The 20032-nt window shown below is 42.3% G+C and overlaps 1 protein-coding gene across 2 annotated transcripts in view; it reads left to right on the top strand.

Moving 5' to 3' along the window:
* Positions 1 to 18369, top strand: part of LOC120927600 (apoptosis-inducing factor 3-like) — a 150771-nt gene extending 132402 nt beyond the window's left edge. For both annotated transcript variants that reach the window (XM_040338380.1, XM_040338381.1), the window contains exon 19: positions 18112 to 18369. In XM_040338380.1, the coding sequence (XP_040194314.1) occupies positions 18112 to 18142 (31 nt within the window). In that variant the 3' untranslated portion in view covers positions 18143 to 18369. The remainder of the gene's footprint in view (positions 1 to 18111) is intronic.
* Positions 18370 to 20032: the final 1663 nt, after the last annotated feature.

Raw genomic sequence — 20032 nt, 5'->3', positions numbered from 1 at the left:
CGCTTTGGCGTTAAAAAAAGCATCTGTAAAGTGCCTGAAAAGCCTCATCTACAACCTCAATGTGAAAGCCTAAGTGCTTTCAGAGCCCTTTCACACTGCCAGTGCCCAAAAAACGCTGGTAAAGCTCCACGAAGACTCCTTTCACACTGGGGCATTTTTCAGGCGCTTTGGCATTAACTGTCTCAATGGGAAGGGGTGCTTTAGGAGCGGTGAATTCAACACTCCTAAAGCGCTGCAAAGAAGCTGCTTGCAGGACTTTTTTTTATGCCCTGCCAGCGCAGCGCCTCAGTGTGAAAGCACTCAGGCTTTCACATTGGGATTGCATATGCAGCTTTTTTCAGGTGTTTTGCAGGTGCTTTTTTTTTTTTTTTTTTTAACGCTAAGACTCCTTTCACACTGGGGCTTTTTTCAGGCGCTTTAGTGTGAAAGCACTCAGGCTTTCACATTGGGATTGCAGATGCAGCTTCTTTCAGGTGCATTTTAACGCTAAAGCGCCTGAAAAACGCCCCAGTGTGAAAGGGGTCGAACACTGTATTTCTGGCCACCCTTTGTGGTATTTGGTTCTCTGTTTTTTTTTTTTATGCTTTATATTTAGGCCCCTTTCACATTGAGGAGTTTTTCAGGCGGTACAGCGCTAAAAATAGCGCTGCTATCCCGCCTGAAAAACTCCTTCACTGCAGACTCAATGTGAAAGCCCGAGGGCTTTCACACTGAGGCGATGCGCTGGCGGGAGACAAAAAAATCTCCCGTCAGCAGCATCTTTGGAGCGGTGAGAGGAGCTGCATGTATACCGCTCCTTCACCGCTCCTTCCAATTGAAAACAATGGGAAACCGCGGCAATACCGCCCGCAATGCGCCGCTAGCGGGGGTTAATACCGCACCGCTAGCGGCTGATTCCCGCGGCAATCCCGGCGGTATAGTGCCGCTATTTTTAGCGGCGTTATACCTCCACCGCGGCTCCCGCCCCAGTCTGAAAGGGGCCTAAGCCTGGTAATCTTGAATACAGTTTCAACTGGAATGCTGACTGTAAAGTTAAACAAGCTTTTAAATGGCATGTCAACCTGAAGGTTGTTTAAAGCTACAGTCAGCATTACAATGACAATCTGTGTTCAACACTCAAGACTAGTGCCCAAGAAATATTGAAGGCTTCAAGAAAACTTGCTTAGTACTGAAATGTTGGCTGAATCTAATGTTCTTATAGTTCGTATAGTGTGTACACAACTTTCGACAGCCGATTTCCGAATTTTCGTCCAAAAATTCCCTAAGGGAGAAACATGAAAATGTTTCATGTACGGGAACAGAAAGGAAGGATTTTAGTTTAATGTGCACCGTTTTCGTAGAAGAAAAATCAGAAAAAAACTGCGCATGATCAGAAACAATAAACGACAAAAAAAGACTTTGTCGCACGAGGATTTTCATAATAAATGTATTTCATCGGTTCTGATTTTCTGTAAAAACATAGAGAAAAATCCGACGAACTTTCTCCTGATTTTCTTATAGTCTGTATGAGCCTTAAGATTAAATAATGATTGTGTATAGGTATGGTAAGAAAAACAGAATAAAGTCAAGTGGGGGTCCCAGACTCTGGAAGGAGCAGAGTTCCTAAACACCAAAATTTAAAGCCTACTAAAAACTAGTGGAAAGTAAAAAAAAGAAAATGACAATACCTTCTTTAGTGTCTCACATGCTTCCCATCAAAGACACTGCAGGCCTTAGTGGGAGGGGTTCGGTAACAAAGGCAGTGCTGTCAATCCACAAAGCAGTGGGCAGGACTAATTGCCACATTCCTGCAATATCTTTTCACTACTCTGTAGTGCAGCTCACTGGCAGGATCAACAGGTATCTGTGAGACTTTTCAGGGAGGCTAAGTGAAAACTAAATATAGATGCACTTATAATTAGGTAATGCAGCACATATTTTCTTTTTATGGGAGGCTATACTTTAAACACCTCCCTAATGATCCTTGGTTTTCAATATTTTCTTTTTGTTGATCACAAAAGAAACCACGCTTGCCTATAGTAAAAGGTTCAGTGGTAATCCAAAATACAGTACATTTTGAAATGAACCTCTTTGTGAATGGTGAGATTGCATGGTAACCAGGGTTGTACAGATAACCTTTTGAAAAACAATTTTGCTTAAATGTGCATCCCCACAGGGTGATACTGTGGATGCATCAGTAAACATGTGCCAACATCCCGATAATTTGAGAATAAATACAAATTTTTAACTAGACACTTGGACTTTGAAAGGCACACAGGTATTGAGTATAAAAATCTATAGATATTTATTAGTAGAAAAATATATAAAAAAGGTAGTACATTTATAAGTAACAATATAATAATCGTAAAAATATGGCCCTGACAAGTGCTAAAGTTACACTTCCACAACGTTGTAATCGTATAGGCATACTCAAATTATGAGGAATACATAATCAACAAATGGAAGTAATATATATGGAGTATGTAGCCTTGAACAAGGGTCCAATATGCATGATTTTTATTCTTGCTCTACATGTTTTGCATATAGGAACGCTTCCTCAGGGGTATGGTGGTCTGTTAAGACACATACATAAACATAAACATAGACAAAAAAACACATCATCAGAGGTGCTGATTAATCAAACAATTACATAAAACATCAAATTTATATTAAAAAAACTCACGTTGCTGTCTGTGTGTAAACTAGGTCACAATCCCCCCCATTGGCTTCATCAAAAACAAATGAAATTAACCCCCAACATTGGGGCATTAGGAGTCGGTCATGATGTATGTTAATATAGTAGTAATATAACCATACACAGAGAAATGTCTCCAGTGTGTGGAATGTGGGAAGCCTAAGCCCCGGCCCCAACCATAGAAAGATTTATAGGTGGAAAAGGGGACCATATGAATATAAGGAGCCCATAACAGGTTAATATAAAACGATGATGGCAGAAAACAAAAGAATTGTATCATGTGGTGTTTACTTACATGCAGGTCGTATCGGATAATGAACACGGGCCTGGATACCAGCATACTGGCAGTTTATATTTAACCCAAATAGCCAGTTAGTTTTTTTTTTTAAATCTAAAAAAATGTATAATATTTTATTTTAGAATCCCTAGTAGTCGCCATTAACCCCCATATGAGTCTCAAAGAGGAGGGGGCCGCAACAGAGAGACCTACCATCCCACCAAAACAAAACAAGACAAAACAATTAATGCTCACCATAGTAAAACAGAAGGGTGGTTAACCAAAAACACAGTCTGCTGGTAAGCAGAGCTGATGGGTTCCTTCCAGGTGACTCCAATATAAAACACCACAGGTGCTACACTAGTACAGGTCTAGTGCATGGGCTGGGTAGAGAAACACTCTGTCCATACGTTTGCCCGAAAAAGGTAAACAGGACCAGGCTCTAAAGAGTAGACATAAACATAAACCCCTTAAGAATAAGTCCAATCTTAAAGTTTGGACATTGTTACAGCATATAATGGGTTACATGTTGCCTTGGAGTCTGGCTAGTGAGCGTAATGTGGGGTCCTGTAGGGAGCCTCTCCTGTGTGCTGCCGAGGGTAAGCATCGTATGCAAACGTTTTAAATGCCCCCGCACAGCAACAGACGTCGCTCAGGACAGATATGACGTCATTCCAAGAGGTCAGGGGCGGCCGGGCATATGCCGACAACGCCACTGACGCGGTGCTCATCGGCCAATGTGGTGGTGGCAAAGGCGGAGCATAGAGGGCCGGAACTTGCCCTATGCATCGCCGAACGCTGGGACCCCGGTCACAGGAAATGAGACAGGGGCCACGGCCCCAGATCAAATGAAGGGAGCAAAGTGTCCAAATTGACCATTGTTCAAGGCTACACACTCCATATATATATATATATATATATTACTTCTGTTTGTTGGTTATGTATTCCTCATAATTTGAGTATACCTATACGAATACAATATTGTGGAAGTGTAACTTAAAGTGGAGGTTCACCCTATAAAAAATTTCTAACACCACATCCAGCACCGTGCTGCATATAAAATGACACTGACCTTTATTTATTTTTTGCCGTAGATATCGTTTAGCCGTGGAATTCACCGCGGCTTCCGGGTAGGGAATCCCGCGGGAGTGGGCGTTCCTATTGTCATGCCAATTGATTGACATGCTAAACGACGGCGCACACAGCACGTCACGACTTCCCAAAAGAAGCTCGGGTGGGCTCGGCTCTATTCGGCGCCGGTGCGCAGGCGCCGAATAGAGCCGAGCCGACCCGACCCGAGCTTCCTTCGGGAAGTCGTGACGCACTGTGTGCGCCGTCGTTTAGCATGTCAATCAATTGGCATGACAATAGGAACGCCCACTCCCGCGGGATTCCCTACCCAGAAGTCGCGGTGAATTCCACGGCTAAACGATATCTACGGCAAAAAAATAATAAAGGTCAGTGTCATTTTATATGCAGCACGGTGCTGGATGTAGTGTTAGACATTTTTTATAGGGTGAACCTCCACTTTAAGCAGTTGTCGGGGCCATATTTTGACGATTATTATATTGTTACTTCTAAATGTACTACTTTTATATATATATATTTTTCTACTAATAAATATCTATAGATTTTTTTATACTCCATACCTGTGTACAGATAACCTGTTGTAATTGTTCACCTTCTGCTCTCATTCCTAATTTTACATCTGCAGAAACCGTAGGTTCAGGTAGACACTTGGGGTTATTTACTGAAACCGGAGAGTGCAAAATCTGGTGCAGCTCTGCAAAGAACCCAATCAGCTTTCAGGTTTTATTGGCAAAGCTTAAAGGGTCACTAAAGGAAAAAAAAAATGTTGCCTAAAATTGTCTGCAAGGTAGACAGAATAGTGTAATGATTCTGTTAAAAAACGAGTAAATACCTATTAAATTCCTTCATCTATATCACCTCCGGCGTTCTAGTTTCTGTTCTCTCATTCACTTCCTGGTTTGCATCGCTCGTTCATGTAAGAACTACATTTCCCAGTATGAATTGTGGCACGCCCAGTAATTCACACCTCCTTGAAGTCTCTTAACACGTAGAGAGCATCCTGCCACACAGATGTAGTTCCCAGGAGGGGGTGAGCACGTTACTGACCACCGCAGTAAAGCCTCCCTTCACGGTGGTCAGTAAAATCAGACAAGCAGTAAGTGAACAGAACAGAGAATAAATAGAGCAACTTCTGAGCAAAAACGAACAATGAGGACGTGAAAAGAGGAATGTCTGCAGGTAAAGGATGCTTATTATGAAAAAAAAATTCCTTTACAACCCCTTTAATTGAACAAGCTGAAGTTAGAAGCTGATTGGCTACCATGCACAGCTGCACCAGATTCTGAGTGCTGTAGTTTTAGTAAATCTACCCCACTGTGTGGGATAACGTGGGTGGTATATCTATTTAAGCTGCCTGATGATTTACTGATTAGATATTACCATCAGTGAAAACGGCTTGTCAAATCACGTATGTTTTCTACACATGCTCAATCTTAATTACCCAGTGCGTGACAAGTGTTCATTAAAGCTGACCTCCAGGAATTCAGTAATTTATGTGCTGGAAGCAGTCCTACTCACCCCTTCCTCCTGTTCATTCTCAGAGGGCTTTGTATTTTGAGAAGAGCTTTATATAACACAAATCGCTCTGTGATCAGGCAGGAATAGGGGAGTGTAGACAAAGCAGCTGCACGTAACTCTGCAGTTATTGGAGCTGAGACCAAGAAGGTCTAGTTTTGGTACTCCAGTAGTTGGCTATGCACGCACACTCTCCTTGAATTGTAAATTAAAGTAATAAGTCTATGAGGTTCCATGCACCTTGATGGACTTAACCCATAGCAATCGGCACGTTTTAGAAAGTGTCTGAATTCCTAGATTCGGCTGTGAGTAGATTGACAGGCATACAAAAGAAGGCAGGTGCCACCTGCTGGAGAGTCCAGTGCAAATCCCTTCCATACACAATCGACAAATACCGTAACTGTAGCTCAGGAAGCAAGTGCTGGGACAAGAAATAGAAATGTTATCAGACATTAACTTTTTGTATTTTCTCCCTGCAAGTAAACTTTAGATTGTTTCAGCTGTTCCCAATATAGCCACTGTCTCCCTGCTTGATGAGTTGTAGAAAGTGACTGCTCTACTGTTAGGGCCCTTTCACACTAACAGATGCCGTGAGGATCCGTTCCTCAGCGGGGATTGCTCCGTTGATCCCCGCTGAGCCGGCAATGACAGATCTCCGCTATCCTCTATGGGGGGGATCAGATGAACACAGACCGTCGGTCCATGTTCACTCGATCCGCAGACGGATGGAAAAATAGGATTTTCCTCCGCCTGCAGAATCGGACCATAGCGGGGACCGATGAGATCGGATGTCAGCGGATGTTCATCCACTGACACCCGCTATCCCATAGGGAAAATGGATGGATGAAATACGAACTCTTGCTTACCATCCGGTTTATGTTTCCTGCGTTTTGTGCTGACCATGTTATCCCTCTTCTCTTAGTGACCATTGGCTATTTGTCTTTATATCTCCTGTCTGCTATACTGTACACACACGGACTGCTATACTGTTACCCTTGGCTAATATCTAGTTTGCATCCCCTGCTTGCTGAATTATACAGACTGTTGTTACTGATCCTTGCATAGTAACTGGTTTAGGACTCCAGGCCACTTAATTTTTTTTTTTTAACTGAGATCAGGCCACTTAATTTTACACACTTTTTGTCCTGCAGTTATCCTCCTTACCCAATATACGCTTGTTCTCCCCTTTTTGTCAGATTGTGAATATTGTTGATCATAGGCCCGACTTTTAATTGATAGACAGTTTTTACCCTATTCCTTTCAAAGTCCTTGCTACCATATTATCAACCCTTGTTTGATGTGGTTTATACAACCTACATGCCAAATGTTCAAAGTTATCAGTTACAATTGTAAGGGAATTACTTTAGGATGGATGCTATTTTCAACTAGTTTTCCTGAAAAACAACTTTTCTCTAAAAAGATTCCATGATCTAAGAAAAATATCTGGCAATTTCCTTAATAAAAGTATCCTATTTGGGTAAGAGTTGCTTAATATGTGAAAGCATTTTTTTTATTTGTTTTTATTGATATCACCAATGTCCCATCAAAAACAACTACAGGAATACACTTACAAATGACCGCAAGACTTGGACTGCCCAATAACTTGCTATATATCAGAAAAACCATAGTTTTAACAGAATACTAGATGTTAGTCTAAGGCATACCTCCCAACAGTCCCGGATTCTGCGGTACAGCCTCCCATTCGGACTTATGTCCCGCAGTCCCGCTCAGCTGAGATGTTTCCCGCATTGCCTCCACTGCCACTCACTCTTGTAGAGTGCAGGCAGTTTTCAAAGCTTGTGAGCAGCTTATAGATTGGCCAAACCTTAAACACCATTTGTTAGGGCCCCATCCTTCCATCAGTGGGGCCCCAGGAGGCAGTAGCAGAGCGGTACTCTTTTGTAGGGTGGAGGCAGCTAAGCCTGTCTGTCTCTGGCGGAGTGATATGGAAGGGATGCCTGTCTGCCTCATTGAGTCCTACAGTAAGTGTTGAGGGCAAAAGGCGGGACTGCAGCCGGCGGTGACTGAGGGACCGTAGTAGCCATCCACCAGAAAGGTACATGGAGGTCTTCGCTGACATCTGACAGGTAGGTGATCTTTCAACTCCCCCTCAACGGCTGCACCTACACACTTTCCCCTGCCTGCAAACTCTCCTCTCAGTCCGGGTCATCGGCTTTTATCCACTCCTTCCCCACAACTGACAGCTCCACTACTCCTCTCCCTGTAATCAGTAATGTAATTCCCCCTGCTCTGATTACTGCTCTCCTCTCCCTATGGCATCTCTGGTCCCAGTGCTGGACTGGGACAAAAATTTGGCCCGGGACTTCATCCAGACTGGCCCACTTTGACAGGTCTCTCCCATGAGGGCCGGACAACTCCCGCACCTCCCCCGGCCACCCAAGCCCCCTCTACCCCTTCACTAGCCATTCTAATTTATTAGAGTAGAACAGCTGGTACTGGTACTCTTTTTTTTTTTTTTTTTTTATAGGCAATACCAGTGGGGAAGCTAGACATTATTTCATCAGGGGCAAAGAATCAGTTCGGTGCCCCCCCTTATGGGACAAGATTAGGCAGAAGTGATAAACTCCCACGCCATAGCTGTTGAGTCAGCTGTCTGTCCCCTCCCCCATGCTCCTCTGTCTGTCCCCTCCCCCATGCTCCTCTGTCGTCGTCCCTGCTCCTCTGATCCTCCCCCTACTTCTCTGTTCCCCCCAGTTGAGCGCTGCGGGGAGGGAAAGGAGGTAAAACGCTGCGGGAAGGAAGAGACAGAGGAGCGGAGGGTGCGGCAGTCCACTGTCACTGAAGTGGCCCACTGAGCCATCGGCCCACCGGGAAACTCCCTGTAGTCCCAATGGCCAGTCCATCCCTGTCTGGTCCTAATACACATCTCCCTTTCCCTGTTATCAGTCCCTTGACACAGCAGACCTCAGTTCCCTCTTCACTAAATGCTTGCACCCTTTACCTGCCAGAAGTTCCTGATGGACTCCTGGGCTCCTCCATTCCCCAGATACATCTCCCATCCACAGCCCAGCTCCCTCCACTTCACACTGTAATCCAGCCTGCACTATCCCCATCTTAGCTGTCTGTATCCTAGACTTAGGATCCCTGTCTATTTATTTCATATCCCTGGATCACCCCTCCTAACACTCCAAACCAAACTTTTTTGCATTGATACATGTCCCCTGGGGCAGGACCCGGGTCCCCAAACACTTTTTATGACAATAACTTGCATATTAACCTTTTAAAATTAGAACTTTTGACTACTCCCATAGACTTTTAAAGGGTGTTCCGTGGCTTTCGAATTTGCCGCGAACATCCCAAGTTGTTCGCTATTCCGCGAACAGCCAATGTTCGGGTCGAACATAAAGCTCATCCCTAGTCAGCATTACAAGAAATGCATGTATTCAGTAATAATTGAATGGAAACAAGCTAGCCTGCAACCCTGAACTTTATCAACAAGAGAATAAATTCTGTGGAATAGTCTTGTCAAGCTGTCACGTGATATTAGAACTGCTTATGATGCACATAATCTCAGCACTGACTGACTTGTTTTATGATTAATATTGATCAGTGTGGGAGCAGCTGCAGGTTGTTGACATTGGCAGATACTCTGAATAAAATCTCTTTAGAGCTGCAAATACTTTGCAAATAAGGACACATTAAGTGAAGAATACATTTTTAACCAAGGGCACAATATTATAAATCTTATCTTGTACTAGAATTCATATATACATAATTAGAGTAGGATCCTCACTAATGTCTCTGTTTTTTATTAAAAAAATTGAATATCGCATGTTGCCACATTGTATGAAGACTGTTTTAAGGATTATTAACCACTTAAGACCCGGACCAATATGCAGGTAAAGGACCTGGCCCCTTTTTGCGATTCGGCACTGCGTCGCTTTAACTGACATTTGCGTGGTCGTGAGACGTAGCTCCCAAACAAAATTGGCGTTCTATTTTTTTCACAAATAGAGCTTTCTTTTGGTGGTATTTGATCACCTCTGCGTTTTTTATTTTTTGTGCTATAAATAAAAATAGAGCGACAATTTAAAAAAATATATATTTTTTTTTCCTCAGTTTAGGCCGATACGTATTATTGCGATTTTTTTTTTTAACAAAAATATGTAGAAGAAGCGTGTATTGATTAATGAATAAATAAAAGTGTGTATTGATTGGTTTGAGCAAAATTTATAGCATTTACAAAATGGGGGATAGTTTTATGGCATTTTTATAATTTTTTTTTTTTTTTTTACTACTAATGGCGGTGATCAGCGATTTTTATTTTTTTCGTCACTGCGACATTATGGCGGACACTTTTGACACATTTTTGGGGCCATTGTCATTTTCACAGCGAAAAGTGCTATAAAAATGCACTGATTACTGTGAAAATTACACTGGCAGTGAAGGGGTTAACCAGGAGGGGGCGCTGTAGGGGTTAAGTGTGTACTAAGGGAGTGTTCTTACTGTGGGGGGGGGGGCGTGGCGTGGCTGTGCGTGTGACGTCACTGATCATCGTTCCCTAACACAGGAAACAGACAATCACTGAGAGCCACACTAGGAAGAACGGGGAAGGTGTGTTTATACTTGCCTCTCCCCGTTCTTCCTCTCTGTGACCCGATCGCGGGACATGGGCGGCGATCGGGTCACGGCGGCGGCGCGCTCGCCACCCAGGGCTGGGCATCTTAAAGGGGACGTACCTGTACGTCCATGTGCCCAGCCGTGTCATTCTGCCAACGTAAATAGTCGTGTGGCGGTCCTTAACCGGTTAAATAAGAAAAATCAATAGCAGTAATTCAGCTTCAACGGCTGAAGCTGATTCCTAATAGGAGTTGCTGGTAAGGTTCCAGGATACATTGTGTAATAGCACTGTATTTGTTCATATTGGGGAAAAAAAAAAATTGTAACTACCACAACGTTTTTTTTTTTTTTTTTCCTTTCAGATTTTGAGACACACAGTTGTTGATTAAGAATGAACAATATACACGTGGGTTATAGTGCCTTCATTCCTACTCCTGGAAATGGGCAGCCTAAAGTGGAGTTCCACCCAAAAATTGAACTTCCACTTTTTGGGACCCCCCCCCTGGTGTCACATTTGGCACCTTTCAGGGGGGAGAGGGGAGCAGATACCTGTCTAATACAGGTATTTGCTCCCACTTCCTGGCATAGATCAACTCAGTGATCTACACCACTTGCAGCGCCTACTCTGTACCCCCTGCTGTCTTCTGGGAGACACACAGAAGACAGCGGGGACCAGTGAAGACACGCAGCACTACTCGCGCATGCGCAGTAGGGAACCAGGAAGTGGAACCACAATGCTTCACTTCCTGATTCTCTTACCGAGTATGGTGGCGGCAGCAGCCGATCCACAAGCGCAGATCGGCTTCAGCTGCCGACATCGCGGGCACCCTGGACAGGTAAGTGTCCATTTATTAAAAGTCATCAACTGCTGTATTTGTAGCTGCTGGCTTTTAATTTCTTTTTTTGTGGGACCTCCACTTTAAGCCACTGGTTCTGATTGGTCTTCAGTCTAGAGCTCTTTCTCCCAATCCTGAACCTACAGGGACAGAGCCAAAAGCAACAAATAATTGGACTCCCATTGTTGTGCCTCCCTGAGCGGCCTTGGAGGCAGATGAGGGTGCCAACTATGCTTCTCAGCAACCAACAATGTTATTGGTTGTTAGGACGTGGGTGAGCAGCCATACTTGTATTTGCAACCTGTGCCTATCCATAAAATTAGGCAGGCTTGGATCCAGCTACCTGATCCATCTGCCTTTGTTAGTCGTTTTTAGTATTTTGGCACAGCACACAAGTTGAGAAAAGCTGCTTTAGACTATAGCATTGATGTACTCCAAGGTTTTTAGACAGTGGGATTAGAACACCCATCGGGTTTTATAGATTCATATATCCCTGTTAGGCAGGGCTCGACGATATCCGGGCGCCAGGTCGCAATTGCGACAAATTGTGACCTGGCGCCCGCCGGTAATTGAGGCCGCAAAGCCACGGCCTCAGTTGCCAGCGCGATCGGCGGGGGAGCACGGAGGCATAGTGTGCCCCCCACCTCCCCTGCGCGATCGTGGCGGGCCCGCAACGGCTGGTAATTGAGGCCGCAGCTTTGCGGCCTTGTGAAGTGCCTAGCTTCCTTCTGTGACCTGCGCCATCTGATGGTGGCCGTTGGCATTACAAGTAAAACAGCAGTTCTAATATGTAATTTTTTACTGCCATCTCCTTCCCTCTAATTAGAACCCCCAAACATTATATATATTTTTTATTCTAACACCCTAGAGAATAAAATGGCGATCGTTGCAATACTTTGTCACCCCGTATTTGCGCAGCAGCCTTACAGGCGCACTTTTTTTGGGAAAAAATACATAATAAATATTAATTTATTAACATAGTATAATTGATAACATGATAAAAACACTGTTATACCTGATAATAGATGACCCAGCAATAAACTCAGATATAGATAATAAAAATATAATAAATGGTATAATTGATTGACGATTCAGACAAATCAAAACCCATGGTAGGTACATGACTGCTGTGACATGGTATTAACTAAAAGAGGGTCTCTATGCGTTTCGTGGACTCTATTTATTCATCAGGAGCGTCTATACAGTAATGGTACCTAAAATAAATGAGAAGTTGGTAATTGATTAATATAAGGAAAGAGAGAGCCAGAGACCTGAAGTCTAAACACTCTTACCTATGGGTGGAATATAGAGGTACATAACTCATGGTATGAAATTTAAGAAGTAATGGGGGGGGGGGGGGGGGTGGAGCACACCTCCCCAGGAGGACCTACCATGGGTTTTGATTTGTCTGAATCATCAATTATACCATTTATTATATTTTTTTTATCTATATCTGAGTTTATTGCTGGGTCATCTATTATCATGTATAACGGTGTTTTTATCATATCACATGATTGCCAATCATGTTATCACATACTTGAAATGTCATCAATTGTATTATTTGATTAGCAATCTGCTATTTTCTGTACCATACATGGAGTTTCTATGGATACCATTATTGCACTATGCTCAATTATACTATGTTAATAAATTAATATTTTTGTTTGATTCAATCTACCCTAATGTGTTGTTTCACATAAAGTCCCACCATCCACAATCTCTCCCCCTTCCCCATCAGGTGGTTCACTTGGCCATTGCAGAATATTCCACTTTTCCTTCAAAAACTCCTGGGTTGCTTTTGCAGTGTGTTTTGGATAATTTTCCATCTGTACTGTGAAGCGACTTCCAGTCAACTTTGCTGCATTTGGCTGAATCTGGGGTGACAGTATATCTTTAAACACTGCAGAATTCATCTGGCTGCTTCAGTTTTATCAATAAACACCAATGACCCAGGGCCACTGTAAACCATGCATGCCCATGCTATCACACTGCCTCCACCATCTTTTAAAGATGACGTTGTGTGCTTTGGATCATGATATGTTCCAAGCCTTCTCAACACTTTTTTTTCTTCCTGTTATTCTGGTGCAGATTAATATTAGCTTCATCCGTACAAAGAATGCTTTTTGAGAACTGTTCTGGCTTTTCTATTCTTCAGGCTTATGAATGGTTTGCATCTTGTGGTGAACCCTCTGTATTTGCTATCATGGCATCTTGTCTTGTTGACTTTGTCAATGTTACTCTCACCTCTCACTTGTCTGGATATTGTGAATGGGGTTTTCTTTACCGTAGACAGGATCCTGCGATCCACCACTGTTTTCTTCCGTGGACGTCCAAGCCTTCTTATGTTGCTGTGCTCACCAGTGCATTATCCTTTCCTCAGAAAGTACCATGCTGTTGATTTGGCCACTCCTAAAGTTGCTGCTATCTCTCTAATGGATATGTCTAATTTTTGAAGCCTTACAAATGGCCTGTTTCACTTGAAGGGAACAGCTCTTTTGAACGCATGATGTAGGCTCACAGCTATAGATTCCAAATGCTAATACCACACTTAAAGTGTAAGTAAACCTGCCTATCGTATTCAGCCAAGAAAACTGCCATCTTTGCCTCGGTTTAATCTACAACTGCCATAATACTGCACATGTGATTAGTTATGACACCAGCCATTACAGGTTGAGAGCACACCCATTGGGAGTGTTACATTTCCGGCACGTGCTGGAAATGAAACTTTTTTTATGGATGGGTTTTTCTTCCGCTTTAACCACTTGCCCACCGCCCATAGTCAAAATACGTCATGTTTTTAAAGATGGATATCTCGGTAACGGCAGCAGCTGCTGCCACAACCAAGATATCCATCTCTTCAGTGGGCGGTTCTGTTAATGATAACGGCGGTCTCCGCGGCGGATTCGCCGCAAGATCGCCGTTATCGGTGGCGGGAGAGGGCCCCCCCCCCTCCGCCGCTTACCGGAGCCGTCGGGTCTGTTCGGCAGCTGTGTGGGGATGCGAGTGAGGGAAAAATCGCCCCCACCCGTCCCCGTAGCTCTGCTGGGCGGAAGTGACGTCAAAACGTCAGTCCCGCCCAGCGTCTTAAAGAAACATCTTTTTTTTTGTCATTTGAAAAAAATGACCGTTTCGATTTTTTTTTCTTTTATTTGCATTTAAGTCTAAATATGAGATCTGAGGTCTTTTTGACCCCAGATATTTAAGAGGACCTGTCATGCTTTTTTCTATTACACGGGATGTCCTTGTAATAGGAATAAAAGTGATTATAATTTTTTTACACTGAAATAAAAAAAATATTGAACTAAATAAAAATAAATAAGAAAACAAAATTTTTTTTTTAAAGCGCCCCGTCGAGCTTACGCACAGAAGCGAACGCATACGCGAGTAGCGCCCGCATATGAAAACTGTGTTCAAACCACACAAGTGAGGTATCGCCGCGATCATTAGAGCGAGAGCAATAATTCTAGCCCTAGACCTACTCTGTAACTCAAAAAGTAGAATTTTTTAAACGTCGCCTATCGAGATTGTTAAGGGTAAAAGTTTGACGCCATGCCACGAGCGGGCGCAATTTTTAAGCATGACATGTTGGGTATCATTTTACTCGGCGTAACATTATCTTTCACAATATATAAAAAAAATTGGGCAAAATTTATTGTTGTCTTATTTTGTAATTCAAAAAATGATTTTTTTTCCAAAAAAAGTGCGCTTGTAAGACCGCTGCGCAAATACGGTGTGACAAAAAGTATTGCCATTTTATTCCCTAGGATGTCTGCTAAAAAAAAATATATATAATGTTTGGGGGTTCTGAATAATTTTCTAGCAAAAACAAATTGTGATTTTTACATGAAGGAGAGAAGTGCCAGAATAGGTGGTTAAGCCTCGTACACACAACCTTTTAATTTTTCAGACGACTGAACGTCCGGTTTTTGTGGCATGCTGGTCTCATGTCGAAAGTGAAGAGGTTACTCGCAATATGAAAATTTTCGTACAATAGAATATATCAGAAGTGACGTAATGTGTTAGTTTTTATATGTATTCTTTCTCTTATGAAACGAAAATCGGACGTGGAGTTCATAGCCAACAAATATTTTTATAGTCTGCACATCCAGCTTTTGTCTGACGAAAAAGCAAAATCTGTGTACTGGCCTTTAAAATCAACTCCAGACCTTTTACCTGCTTAATTGATGAAGAAATAACAAAGGAGTAGCCCACGAAACGGCTTTTGATTTAATGGTTATTCTTAAGAACTGCAATTCCCTAACGCTTCCTCTGATTTGGATGTACATACCCTCAAATTAAACCTGGACGTGTGCACTTTAAGCCCATATACATTATATAACTATAGCTTGAATATGTTTTGGTAAATAGTTGTAAAAACAAATTGTGCCCAAATATTTATGGACCCAACTGTATGCCCTAGGTAGGGTGGAAACATAACTTTCTAATTATTTTGATGTGTTATCCTTGTTTCTGCTGGAATATGAGGTGACAACAGTTGCTCACATTGGCCGTTTACAATCCGACACAGTCCTCCTAAACTATTTCCCAAGAACAGAAAACAATATCTCGGCCAAAGGAAGTGTAAATAACATTGTAACATATAGAATGTTACATAATAATCAAAGGTTTGATGCTTAAAGTGGTTGTAAGACACTGTAATATAATCTTCCTATTCCCTCTGTCTCATAAGAACATGTGTCCCTGTGCTTGTGTAATAGAAAAAAATTGCTCTTCTGTCTCGGCTCACAGCTGCAGTGGCTAGAGCCGAGCCGTCTTGCAGACGTCAGCTAGGAGAGAGCGCCGACGATCAGCTGGGCACCTGGAGCCGTTTATACAGGTACAGGTCGGGGGAGTTTTTATATTACACAGGCGCAGGGAGAGATGGTCTAATGATACAGAGGGAATAAAAGAAGATTTATGATGGGTGAGGGGGCCGGCCCAGGTACGAGCAGGGGAGGGAAGACAGAGGACACAGACAGGGAGAGCTGACGGAATCATGCAAATAGACCACAGTATCAGGGGCTCAGCCACCATGATTATGGTGGTCTGTTTACAGGGGGGAGGGTATAACCAGGCAGGATCAGCCAGGTTTTTTAGGGTATACAGAGGGCCAAATGACAAAGCACAAGCGCTTTGCAGTATAACATGCTTTAAAGGAACAGAATCAGTTTAGTTAACACCCACAAATCTGTTTACATCCACTGCTCCATAGAGGTGAATGAAGGGTCCAATTGGGTCAGACTAATTGCATCAAAAGGGGCCTAAGACTGCTTTCTCACTGCTGTGGTTTGCCCACACTGAGGGTGCAGTGCACCTGTGATTTCCTGCAGATTAGCTGCACTTTGCAATAGACATCTATTATATCCTGCAGGTGTGGTGCTTTCTGAAAGCACACCAAACCCACAGGTAATAACAGCCATCTATGGCTCAGTGCAGGTGCACTGCACCTGCGGATCAGTTTGAAAGCAGCCCAGTAACCACTGCAGAACAGATATGCCAATATATACACACTATGATTTTTAGTAATAAACGTACCTTTAATAAAAGTCTTTCATTCAGGTATCACCAGCTGTTGCTGTCCCAGGCAGAGTACATTGGGTATAACTCTGCCTGTTACAGGAGTTGGCACTATATAGGGAGCATTGGCTTATGATGCGGCTCTGCTCCGCAGCCACTTGCTTTCTCGACCGCCAGTTTCATTCACAACACTAATGTTCTGGTATGGCAGGTTACCAACCTGTCATCCCAGAGCAGGCAGTCACGGGCCACATCAGAGGGCTCTGTGGCCACTGGTTGGGCACCCCTGGAATTAATGGTCTGGCAACAGTGTCTCTTTAAAGAAACCCGTTTAGGTGTAGGGCCACTTTGTAATACATTTACCAACCAGCTTTCATAGATGCCACTTTGTCCTTGCCCAATGAATATTCATATTAGTAAGCAATTCTACCCATTTCAGAAAAGGGTTAATATAATGCAGTATGAAAGGTAGGTATCTGAGGACATTGGAGGGAGCCAAATGATCTTCCAGTCTTCTTTTGCGGTAAGGGATAACGAGTGGCTGTTATGTAGTGAGACCGGCTGCTATTAACCTCCCTGTCGGTATCCCCCAGCGTGACTCGGGGTGGTTTTTTTCATGCTAGGATCGGTATCCATGAGTCACGCTCGGGGTAGATGTGCAGAGTATGCAGCGGCGCATCTGCTCGCTGAATCCACAGACAAGTTACTGTCCCTGGATCCAGCGATGCACCCCCGCTGTGTGAGCGAGCAGGTGCTCGCTAGATTCACAGTGTCCCCGTGTGCCGCCGATCTCCGTTCCCTGCGACGTTACGATGCACGGGGGCGGAGAACGGAGCGCCAAATTAAAAAAAGTAAACAAACACAATACATACAGTATACTGTAATCTTATAGATTACAGTACTTATGTAAAAAAAATATACACCCCCTTGTCTCTAGTGGTCTGCCCAATGTCCTACATGTACTTTTATATAATAAAAACATTCTTTCTCTCTGCAAACTGTAGATTGTCCATAGCAACCAAAAGTGTCCCTTTATGTCAAAAATGGTTTTAGAGCAGCTAGAAAACAGCAATAATAAATTAGAATCACTTGCAGAATTGTGCGATAGCGATTTGTGGGGAAATTCGTCATAAAAAAATAAAGTAATGACAGCGACAATTCTGCAACTGAGCAGATTTCAGTGATTGAGTCGATTACATTATTGAATAATTTTTATTATAATTATATTATGTTATAATTATATTATAATTTAGTTTTTAAAAAAAATCATACCCGGGATGCCTACTAGACTTTTGTTTGGTCAGATTTAAATGAGTTATTCCTAAGAATTACAAGGCTGCAGTATAAAACGCCAAATTTCCTTGCAAAATAATTGTACTGCTTTTGGTACGTAATTCCAGACAGAATCATACCGCCAGGGAGGTTAAAGGCATAGTGTACCTTGTTCTAGCACATTAATAGCTATAATGATGGTCAATTATTTTTGGAAGGGTTAGCCAAGCTGTAATGCATAGTCCAATAATAAGGAGCTCAGAGAATAGTCCTGATATATGTAAATGCACAATAAATTGTATACATTACATCTTCTGGAAATGTTCATGTTATTTTTTTTTTCCCTGCAGGGAAAATTACAGTGAATTGATAAGTAGGTAAATGCTTCGAAGACCTGAGAGCTCAGCTGTACTGAGTCATCAGATCAACACTGGTGCATGAAGTACCCGACGCTCAGACTGCCTTATCTGAATGATGGCCACAGTCCTCATCACAAGAAAAGCTGTGGAAGGTCCAGCAGAAGCAATCTAATCTATGTGGGGGTGTTATTACTTTTCACCTTGTAAAAGCAAATATATTAACCAACATAACAAAGAGCTTGTAAAAAAGTGTCATGTTTTCTATGAAACGTTAATCATAAGACTAATCATTCTTTATGTAAATGAGAGTGAGTGGTATATAAAAAATAGGTTGTTCAAGTGAGAGTATGATTTGCATCTTGAAAGTGATGACTGGAGAAACCATTTTAAAAGTACAAACCAATTCATAAAAATGCTGCCTGAAGGTATCCATTCACAAAAGTTTTTTCCCTTGTTCAGCCCAGTTGGCTGAACCAGAGAATTCCATAGATTCCCATATCCATGCTAAATAACATGGATGGAGGAATTTCCTGGTGCTGCTTGTCTGACAGGCATACCCCACTTTTAAGTACACAATGGTGTTTATTTACTAGAGCTGGAAAGCACAAAATCAGGCTCACTTCTGCATAGAAACCAATGAGCTTCAAACCCCAGCTTGTTCAATTAAGCCTGGTAATAAAACCTGGAAGCTCATTGGTTACTGTGCAGAAGTGGTGGTTGCCATGTGCAAAAAAGGATTCTTCCCTCAGCCACTTTGAGGAAAGCCTGTTGCGAGTCAAAAAAAATAAATGCAGAGCTGGAAACCTAGCTAACAAAATCGTCTCGGGATTAAAGCTTTTTCCAGGTCAAAATGCTAGAGAGTTAAACATAGGCACTATGCTTTCCAGGATTTCATGCTGCTGAAAACCTCTAGCTAGAAAGCTATTTTTAGTAAGGTTCGCTGTGAATGCTTGCAGTCATAGTACATCTTTTTCACTAAATACAAATCTTTAAAGTTGAGGTACCTACAGATTTCATTTATACCTCTAACTCCAGGAGCAAAAAACACATCAGTTCCTACTCTCTAGATGTTACCACTCCTAATACTGCATTCCCAACATAGAATTTTTGTAGGCTTGTGCCAATATAATAAGAGCTGCCCTTGAACACCTGATCAGCATACTTTCTTAGGTGAGGAAAGGAAAAAAAAAAAAAAAAAAAGGCATAATAGCTTGGGGTCCGTTTCTTAATATAATGAACTTTAATACTTATTGTATATCAAGTCTTTATTTTACAAACAACCATTTATTACAGATGACATCTGTAGCAGAGGATTCACAAGCACTATTGGTTTTCATAAATAAAATATATACATATATACACACACACACACACATACATATATACACACACATACATACATATATACACACACACATTACATATATACATATATACACACTCATATATACACACACATACATATATACACACACATACATACATACATACATATATACATATATATATATATACACACACACACACACACACACACACACACACCTTCCAGACTGGCAGTCTCTAAAGTTTGGACAGAGAAGTCATTCCTCTGATCATTCAGCTGTGTATAAATTTCACATTGAGCTATTGAACCCTGTAAGCAGCTGACTTTTCTAGTAAAGCAGTTAAAGTAAACCATCACTGAGAGAAACTCGAAGGCCTGCCTTTGAGGTTTTTCTGAGAATGCCATTTGTCATGCTAACCAATTGACTTAAATATCAATCCTAGGACACCGTTATTTTAGGTCAGTGACTCGGATTGAAGTCCAGGACAACTATTGGTATACTTGTGCTGGGTTAGAGAAGAAGTCAGCAATGGCAGCCTCCTTCTTTGTTTCAGGAAATGACATGCTGCATAAGCTAGCTTCTGA

The sequence above is a fragment of the Rana temporaria genome, chromosome 2, assembly GCF_905171775.1.
Source record: "Rana temporaria chromosome 2, aRanTem1.1, whole genome shotgun sequence".
NCBI classification, from domain to species: Eukaryota; Metazoa; Chordata; class Amphibia; order Anura; family Ranidae; genus Rana; species Rana temporaria.
The sequence above is the reverse complement of the archived record's forward strand: the minus strand, read 5'-3'. Positions and strand labels throughout refer to the sequence as shown.